The sequence below is a fragment of the Leptodactylus fuscus genome, chromosome 11 (genome assembly GCF_031893055.1).
Source record: "Leptodactylus fuscus isolate aLepFus1 chromosome 11, aLepFus1.hap2, whole genome shotgun sequence".
NCBI lineage: Eukaryota > Metazoa > Chordata > Amphibia > Anura > Leptodactylidae > Leptodactylus > Leptodactylus fuscus.
In genome coordinates, this window is record NC_134275.1 from 44,482,080 (window position 1) to 44,491,986 (window position 9,907).

Sequence of the window (9,907 nt, forward strand, 5' to 3'; positions counted from 1 at the left end):
TAATATAAAATAATATAAAAAATATATAAGATATGAAAAAGTTTTATATAATTTCAAATAAATATAAAAATATAAAGTGAACTAAAATAAGTAATAGAAAAAATATACAAAAGTTATGAAAAATAAATAAAAGTGTTATAAAAAGGTGATATTATATCAAATAAATATTAAGATATATAAAATCTAGCACAGTGTAGTGAGGAGGGTGGTCACAGGTCGGGGGTGCTTTGTCCAGCAGCTGACCATTTGTCCATTCTGTTGTGTTCCAGAGCCGGGCCCTGCTGACCGAGCACTGACACAGCAGCCATGTCCTCCACATTGTGTGTCACTTATAATACTGCCTGGCCGGATGTGAGAGGCTGCAGCTCTGGGCTTGTTGGGTCTCCTCTCCTTGGGTCTCCACTTTCCGCACCCATTACCTAAGGCTCTTGAGTTGCTGTGAACCTTTTTGCCCTGTGGATCTTCTACTATCACCTCCATAGACTCGGATACTTGTCTTCTTGTCATCCTTCAAGCCCCCACAGGTGACCTCCTAGATTTTGTACTTCACCCCTTCTCAATGGCCCCCATGTGACGGACCTTCTGCCTATTGGGAACATTGTGATAAGCTTGTGATGAAGAATTGGGTGATTCCCATTATATAAGGATACACCGCCCTGCCTGGTAACTATATGCTCCTAACCTATATGAGAGCTTTACTGTATCGTCAGTGACATGATGAACCCCTACATGGTGGCGCTGCTCTTACTGCTGGCCCTGCAGGTCTCCACAGCCTTCAAGATCTGTGCATTTAATATCAAGAGTTTTGGAGAAGCCAAAGCGTCCAACAAGAAGATCATGGGAGCGCTGGTGAAGGTGGTTCATCTATCTATCTATCTATCTATCTATCTATCTATCTATCTATCTATCTATGTCATATCTATTTCTTTCTATCTCTCACCTCTATAAACGGTTGCAGTGTGATATCTTGTTATAGAAGACAACAAAAAATGGACCCTGCAACAGTTTAACCTATTACAGAGGTTCAGGTTATCTCTACTACGTATCTATCTATCTATCTATCTATCTATCTATCTATCTATCTATCTATCTATCTATCATCTATCTATCCATCTATCTCATACCCTTCTCCTCTCACTATAGATTCTTTCTCGCTGTGATATTAGTGTCATCCAGGAGGTGAGAGACTCCAAGGGAGAAGCCATTCCTGCTCTTGTGAATGAGCTGAACAGGTAACCATAAACCAACCAGAGTAGATGATGAGAGTTATTGTTCCATTTTTCTGATGTGCATATGTGTCCGAGCCCATGACATATTACATATACTGATGAGTCCTGGTAACTAGTCACACTGTGTAAGAGGCTTATATGCTGAATAACCTGAAGGCAAACTCTACACAAATCTATAGTATCTGTAGTGGAGAGAAGAAACTCCAGCTCAGGGAGAACTGACACTATACATGGAGCCTGCAGAGGGGAAAACTGCCGACTACAAGTCATATAAGGGTGGGGGATAGTGTCATCCCTCGTGTACACACACATGGGACTATTCATATATGTACAAAGTCTGATACAAAAGTTATGTATGTGAGCGCTCCTTATATATACAGTAAGTATGGTGTACACCTACTACATATCTGCTGAATAGCTCTCTGCTTTTGTAGATTTGATGGTGCCCATCACTACCAGCACCTGGAAAGTAAGAGACTGGGGAAGAACAGCTACAAGGAGCAGTATGTCTTTATCTACAGGTACAGAGGTAGATTCTCTCTCTCTCTCTGTCTTTCATATCTCTCTATCTATCTTTGTCATGTCGATCGCTTTCTATTTTTCATCTCTGTAAACTGTTAGAGTGTGATATCTTATGACATTATTGCTACATCTATACCTCTCATCTATCTCTCTCTCATATCTATCTACCTGTCTCCTATCTATCTTATCTTATATGGAGCCATCTCTCTTTTCCTCTCATCTCCATCTATCTGACCTATGGGTACTATTATGGATTATATATGGAGTGTTATCATTTCTATGACCTGTCAGAGCAGACACGGTGAAGGTGCTGGACTGGTACCAGTACGTGGACGACCATCCGGACCACCCAGAAGCCTTTGCAAGAGAACCCTTCGCTGTCCGCTTTCACTCGCCAACCACAGGTCTGACTCTCCTGAGATATATATCTATGCTACATACAGTACTGGAGCCGCGGACCTCTTGTAACATGGTGTTACTTTTTACAGTTGTTAAGGATTTTGCCCTGATGTCTCACCACACGTGTCCGACCAGGGCAGCCAGTGAGATCAACAAACTCTTACATGTCATGCTGCAGGTGAAGAGCCAATGGAAAATGGAGGTGGGTCCAAAATGAGAGTCAGAAGTCCCCAACACACGAAGACTATGTATACACATACTAACCAACTCCAGTACAGGGGACGACACAGGTTGTCACCTCTCCCGGCATGTCTTATATCCCCCCTGAAATTTCAGCTGGATGTTTAGACGTTAATACCATATTATTTGTCCTGACTTTTCTCAGAGTCTCATGCTCCTCGGCGACCTCAACGCTGCATGTGGCTATGTCACAGCCGAGGAATGGCGGAACATTCAGCGCCGGAGCAGCGACACATTCCACTGGCTGATTGGCGATAAAGATGACACAACGGTGAACCAGAAGACGCACTGCGCCTATGACCGGTAAGGCCAGGTCTGAGGGGCAACCCATAAAAAGCGTACATATATTCTTTGCACTCTCTTCCACCTTCTGGAGAATATTAATACTGGTTTTTGTTTTTTTCTTATATGATTTGCCAAGAATTGTGGTACACGGGGCAGAACTTCTTAAAGGGATTGTACCGGGATCTGCAAAACCCTTCAATTTCAAAAGAAAACTTGGACTATCTGAGGAGGAGGTGAGAACACGTGAACATACCCTTACAGGTCTTATTCAGACAGGCATAACACATCCCCATGTTAACATCTGTTTAATGGCAACAAATACCATCCTGTCCACCTAATGACCCCCACTTACAGAATCATAGATCCCCCCATGATGCTTCTAGTCCAGGCTAAGATAGAATGTACAGCCAAAATACATCCACACAATGCTGTCTGAATGGGGCCTAAAAGAGTAGATAATGCATGGCCCCACCAGACAACCCCTTTAACCTTGCCTATTCTGGTGCAGGCTCTGGAGGTCAGCGACCATTATCCAGTAGAGGTGAATCTGCGGCCTGATCCTCGGATGGAGCGGGAGCTGTGATCATTGCTTCTATACGATGACTCTAATAAAGGATTTATTATGGCCGCTGCATCTTGTACAGGTTTATCAGGGGAAAGGTTGCTCATATAAAGGTGTATATGCATCGTGTCTGCTCCTTACAGAACTGATCTTAGACGGGGTGTTGGTTTGTACAAATCCATTCAGTCATGGCCTGTGCTGCCTGGATATTCAGGCCTTAGCCACACAGCTGTAATATGGCAGCACTGTAGGGTATTACATCCACAAACTGTCCTAACTGCAGCACTTTATAATAGGCTATACAGGCCTGCACAGGTAGGGGGCGCTACACAGTAATCACACTTCATGACTGAGCCCCAATTGGAAGACCCCCCCCCCCCCCGACAACTACAATCCAGACTATCCATATTTCCTGAACCGATTTTGGTCTGGATCTCCTATGGCCCCTGTGGTATTTGCAGCATGGGACTAAGCCACAAGGATCCAGAGTCTCCAATTGTCAGACCACTATGATGGGCTTCAAACCAGAGAATATAGGCAATGTATAGTACATATGACTGTTTACAGGAACCAGTGACATGTGGCAGTGTCAGAATTTTTTTTTTCTCATCATCTCTGGTTTCCCTCCATACACATGGATGCTCAGCCAAAGGGCGAGACTCATCTGATAGCAGCTCATCTCCCAAATATCATTGGTCACTTTCCCCATCTCCACCACCTAAGAGGCCTCACATATTAGGTGCTCACACCTGTCAGCTGTATCGCACCAATGGCAGTGAACAGGCTTCTAGCACACGTACATGGTATAGTGGAAATTTCAGCTACTCCATGACTACTGCGACTCTGCAGTGAACGGGATAACGTAGGCCCCAACAGCATCTGCACTGCATTCTAGCCTTGTGAGCTGTAGCTATCCCAAGCACAATTAGATTTATTTCTTGCCATGATAAGACAGATCATTGTTTTTATAAGGTATAGAAGGTAGAACTACTAATACCAGCCGCCCTCTATGTCAGACCAGTGAATGGTGAGCTGACTACAGGCACATTCCTGACACTTGTGACATTCACAGAACAGTATGGTTAAGTGTAAGGCTGAACATGCACAGGCTGCAGTCCTAATTCCTGACCAAAGATCTCCATGCCACCCTGTGACTCCTTTAATGCAAGCGAAGTTGCATTGTGAGTCCAAGCATGCTGCCACTGCTCAATATTTGGCTAGAAGTCACAGTTCGAGCATCTTCCAGGTCATTGTGCGAGCAATCACTGACATGGCTGAAGGAGTTGTGGCCACAACATGGCAATCTTTGGTCACAGGACAGAAGTTCCACGTACCCCCGGCTACAGACTCCACTGTTCTAACATACCCTTTAGTAACACCATAACAAGCCAGTCTACAAACCAGCTAAAATACATCTGACTAATAGCAATGACACAAGGACCACGTGCTTACTGTACTTAGAACTTTATTGATACAAGATCTCAAAAGAACCAGGACCAGTTAAAAGTGCAGCCTCCTTAGACAGCATGCAGTGCTCTCCATTTATCCAGGGGACCCCTGTTAGGGATGTACTTCACACCACAGCCATCGGGAATCAAACGCTTCTCAGCGACCATGGCCTCAAAGTTCTCTGCGTTGAACTTTGTGAATCCCCACTTCTTGGAAATGTGGATCTGAGGAGGGAACAATAGGAGGATCAGCCAAATGTTTTACTAGACAAGTAGTGAGCTCCCACCCTTGTGCAAGCAATAGCACCCGCTTTACCTTCTGACGGCCAGGGAACTTGAACTTAGCTCTACGCAGAGCTTCCACCACGTGCTCCTTGTTGGAGGTCTTGGTACGGATGGACATGATCACCTGTCCAATGTGGACTCTGGCCACTGTGCCTTGGGGTTTCCCGAAAGCACCACGCATACCAGTCTGGAGCCTGTGGGGAGTCATGTGCATTAGATACCATACAGCATAGTATATGGCTACTGTCTCCAAGGCCCCTTAGAGCACCCAGCATGGAGTGCCGGGTGCGTACACAGCCAGGGAGGTCTCTGTATGCAGCCATTGCACACCACCCTCTGATGGCAGCAGAAGCTGGTCGGCTTAATTAACTGCAAGCTCAGTCTACGAAGCGGACTAAAGGTTACCTATCAGCCCCGGCACAGGATAACATTTTGTTGATGCGGATGACATGGAATGGGTGGAGGCGCACTCTGATGTGGAAACCGTCCTTGCCACAGCTCTTCACCATGTACTTGTTGGCGCAGATACGGGCAGCCTCAAGAGCTGAGGAGAGAAGGTACATGTTATTTCTCAGGTCAAGTCCAACTCAAATCAGAGCCAAGACCAGTGATTGTGTCTCCAAGGTCCCTTAGAGCACTTTGTATGAAAGACAAAGCACATACACAACCAAGGAGGTTACTGTATGCAGCCATTGCACACCACCTTGCGATCACGGCACAAGCTGGTCGGCTTAATTAGCTGCAAATCCAAGGAGTTGTGGCAAGACATAGGTTAAAATTCCAAGGAATCTGGTGCAATGAAAGTCTGGGCCACTATGTAAGGCAGAGATCAGCACCTCAGCTGTTCCCAATTCAAACAAGTGACTGGAACTGCTGGGATTTGTAGTTACACAACCAGGATGCTAAAAGTTGGTGATCCCTGATGTAAGAGCGTTGGCCTGGCACTGCAGCAACTGTGGGCAGCTGAATATCAGCCACATGCAAGCTTCCAGTGTGTGACTGTACCTTTGAAGTAGTCATACAAGCCACAGACACTCTACAAACTTGGTCAGACATTGAATTCTAGCATAACCCAACTACGTAGGAGCCACTCCCTTAAAGGAACAGTACAGACTGGAGTCCACTTACCTTCTGATGACAGCTGCTCGTATTCATCGGAGACCATGTGACCACATAGTGGGAACTCGTCCACCTTGGCCTTCTTACGACCCAAGTCGAAGATCCTGATTTTAGGATCTAGGAGAGATAAGGACAAGCTTGAGATGAGGCAGAAGTGACAACTGGTTCAGACAAAGAGCCAACCCACAAACTGAAATAACCCAGATCAGATGTGACATTGAGTGTAGTGACTTATGGACGCTGACCAACTTGTTATAGTGTAGATTGGGACTTCAAACAGGAAGACTGAAGTGTCTTACAGGGGTTGTCCATGATTTGGAGCAGTCTGTAGGGTGTTGGGGGAGATGGCGTGGGGACAATGATACCTGTCCCCAAGTCCAGTCTGACTCCTTGCATATGATAGGGCTCCTGCACCAGAAGCTGTGAGGCTCATGTGACCACCAAAACCAATCTGGAGAGACTAGAACGTACCAGAGCCTGCTGAGGCCACTGATGTGACTGCCGAGACCTAGGAGCCGCACAGATTCTGGTGCTGGATCCCCAGCATGTGGGAAATTGGAAGAGGGATTTTTTTTCTTTTACACCCACCCTGGACACCCCAAGTGTTTATATGTCGACAAAAGTAAAACATTTTTGCAAAAATGAATTCATTTTTTTGCAGTTTTATAAACCAACGATCTTAGTGGAAATATCTTGGTCTGATCGGTTACCAATGGATATAACCATGAATACAGGAACTTTCTATGGTCTGGGACTTGTCAAAAACCGAGCCATGACATCCTTGTCCGTAGGTTATCTGGAGGGGGCACTACATGAACCAGAAGATATCCTGATCACAATAAGAACATCATGGCTGGGTCTCTGAACCCCAGACCATAGAAAGTTCCAGCATTCTGTATCTATTGACTGATCAAGGAAAAAATGTCACCACCAAGATGGTTGAAAAAAGTCTATAAAATGTTTAGATTTAAAGGAGTTTCTGTTCCAGAGAAAACACTTATGGATCTGCACCAAACAAACGCAGCACTAGATCTATAAGATTCTGGCAGTGACACGTAAGACCCAGTTCACATCTGCGTTCTGGCCATTCCATTCCCCCATTCGCATGAAATATGCAGAGAAAAATGTTCTGCAAGCCGCACTTTTCTCTCCGCATTATTCGTATGGAAACCACATGGACCCCCATTATAGTCTATGGATGTCCTTCGGTAACTTTTTAATGTGGCTAGATTTCTGTTCGTGGGGGGAGGGGGTCTCCAAGTAGACTCCCCAAAGGCACATGTGAACTGGGTCTAATAGGACTCTTGTCCTGTCCTTTGACACCCTGCACAGCTCCTCTGATACAGAGGCCTACACAGATGTGACTCAGCCTAAAGCTAATGTCATGTTATACCTAGTGCAGGATCTGCAGAGCAGTCAGTGACCCTCATTACCTGCACCCCAAGGTCACACATTGCCCCTTTTGCCCTGCACCAAACAGAATAGCTGTACCAGGAAATACACAAACCATGGCCTGTCCTGTGCACTCACCTGGGACACCTCTACAGAAACGGGATTTTGGGTAGGGCTTGTTTTTGCAGTATCTGTAACTAAACACAAAAGGTGATGTTAATACACAACCAGCAGGTAACACGGGCATACAAGGAGGGGACGTCTGTCCTAATGTCAAACCTGCACAATATTCACAAGACTCCAGAGGGACAGCACTGCATGGTCAAGTCCCCTACCATAGATGTGCAGACTGGCACCACGACAGCCTCTACCAGCCCCACGCTGACATTACAGATCTGTATCTATTTTAGCTCATGTCTAACCCATAATGACATGTATAGGGGAATTACTCTTTTAGCAGGGTCTATGACTTCCATGTCCACAACACTCACTACCTGCTCTGTACAGGAACCACAAACTACCAATCCTGTGACCTGGGGTCTTAAAAGTCCTGAATGTAGTACTGGATGCAGAACGCACCCCCTCACTTTGGCCACTTCTGACACTGCCATTGAAAAGAATAAAGTAAAGCAAGTAAAGCAAGGAGAGGGGGGGGGGGGGGTGGAGATATTCTGCATCCACTGCTACATTCACAGCAGGGTCAACGGACCCCCAGATCAGAATCGATCAAGATCTCATTCCCACCTAAGTTCCTTTAAAGGCATTGCCCACCTAAGTTAACCCCTTCACTGGGTGTCTACCATACTTAGGACATGTTCACACAACAGAATTTGGAGAAGAATGGGAGATCCCAATGCTGTGTAACCTGGCTCTGTCGTGGGTTTGCAGAATATAAATAAAATGTATATTATCCCAACTGTGTCAGGGACAAGATAGCTTGTACCCACAGATACGGTGACTGAACCAGCCACAAAATCTGTAGGAATTACAAGCAAGACGCTTATCACTGAAAATGCCACACAGAATATAGATCTGCTTTACAGTCAGTACCAAACGCCTGCGTGTGAACATGCCCTTAAAGAGCCAGTCTGCTTGCTATTACCTGCCTATCTTTAGCCTAGAGCATAAATATGAGGACTACGGGTCTGACTACCAGCAGCCCTAAAGACTAGCTGCAGGGTGCTCATGGCCTACAGTCATCAGCTGCCAATGAGAGGAAACCCCTTTAAAGAGGACCTTTCACCACTTTTGGGCACATGCAGTGTTATATACTGCCAGAAAGCCGACAGTGCCCAGTGTAAAGAGCTTACGGTGCCGGTACCGTAGTGCTCTATGGTCAGAAGGGCGTTTCTGACCATTAGCCAGAGACGTCCTTCTGCCTCGCGGCGCCAATCGCGCAGTGCTGTGGAGCGGGGAGGAACGCCCCCTCCCTCTGCTCACACAGCTCGTCCATAGACGAGCATTATCAGGAGCGGGAGGGGGGAGTTCCTCCCCGCTCCACAGCACAGCGCGATTGGCGCCGCGAGGCAGAAGGACGTCTCTGGCTAATGGTCAGAAACGCCCTTCTGACCATAGAGCACTACGGTACCGGCACCGTAAGCTCTTTACACCGGGCACAGATCGGGAAAGCCGACAGTGCGCTGAATTCAGCGCACTGTCGGCTTTCTGGCAGTATATAACACTGCATGTGCCCAAAAGTGGCGAAAGGTCCTCTTTAAGGGCTGCCCCTTTACACTATGACTAATCAATACACCTGATCACTAGAACCCCCACTAATCACTATGTGCTCCCCATGTGACCGTACTCAGGGATATACAGAAACCCTACACAATAGACTCTGAATGCAGCAGTGGTGCGCTATATGACCACCACACTATGTATATAGAAGATCTACGACCCCCGTACTAGTGAGCAGGGATCAGACACTTGATGGATCGGTGATAAATACAGATTACGGTACAGCCAAGAAGGCGGATATGGGATCAGCTCACCCCATATCATCACCAGAGCCATGAAATACAGGACGGGGCAGCCATAACCCACACTAACGCCACATCTCTAACCTGGAGCTCCCGCCTGTGACACAACTACAATTCCCAGCCTGCCCTGACAGTAAGTGTGAGGCAGAGTAGCAGGCAGAGACCCCAGAGTGAAGATCAGTATATAAACCCCACATATAAGACTACAGATCACAGGCCTCATCCCTCCCTGCCACACGCGGGGCCAGGCCTAAGCCCGGCACATGGCGGCGGCGCATTCCCACAGACCACTTACCAACGGGCGGGTCTGCGGCCCATGATGGCGGCTATTACCTACAGGAGACAAAGAGAAAGACAAGAAGTGAGCGGAACCATCGGTAACCGGGACCGACCGGGCACGAGCCCCCGCAGCAGCCGCCATCTCACTCACCTCGCCGAAGCCAAAGA

General features: G+C 46.7%; 2 protein-coding genes and 2 non-coding genes across 4 annotated transcripts; 1 reads left to right on the plus strand and 3 right to left on the minus strand.

The window, feature by feature from the left end:
• Nucleotides 1-414: 414 nt before the first annotated feature.
• Nucleotides 415-3,302, plus strand: LOC142185412 (deoxyribonuclease-1-like). The gene is made up of 8 exons (XM_075260839.1): nt 415-855; nt 1,144-1,232; nt 1,664-1,750; nt 2,043-2,155; nt 2,240-2,352; nt 2,536-2,693; nt 2,812-2,908; nt 3,184-3,302. Exons 1-8 carry the CDS (start codon nt 715-717, stop codon nt 3,256-3,258), a joined length of 873 nt encoding a protein of 290 aa, XP_075116940.1. The 5' UTR covers nt 415-714; the 3' UTR covers nt 3,259-3,302.
• Nucleotides 3,303-4,685: 1,383 nt separating this feature from the next.
• Nucleotides 4,686-9,907, minus strand: RPL10 (ribosomal protein L10). The gene is made up of 6 exons (XM_075260260.1): nt 9,756-9,907; nt 7,620-7,678; nt 6,099-6,206; nt 5,376-5,514; nt 5,002-5,164; nt 4,686-4,910 (listed from the first exon to the last, which is right to left on the minus strand). The coding sequence occupies exons 1-6, from the start codon at nt 9,776-9,778 to the stop codon at nt 4,755-4,757; spliced, it is 648 nt and encodes a 215-aa protein (XP_075116361.1). The 5' UTR covers nt 9,779-9,907; the 3' UTR covers nt 4,686-4,754.
• LOC142185783 (small nucleolar RNA SNORA70) lies at nt 5,212-5,345 on the minus strand. The gene has a single exon (XR_012711958.1). It is a non-coding gene; the product is annotated as a small nucleolar RNA SNORA70 (small nucleolar RNA).
• LOC142185782 (small nucleolar RNA SNORA70) lies at nt 5,582-5,715 on the minus strand. Its single transcript, XR_012711957.1, has one exon. It is a non-coding gene; the product is annotated as a small nucleolar RNA SNORA70 (small nucleolar RNA).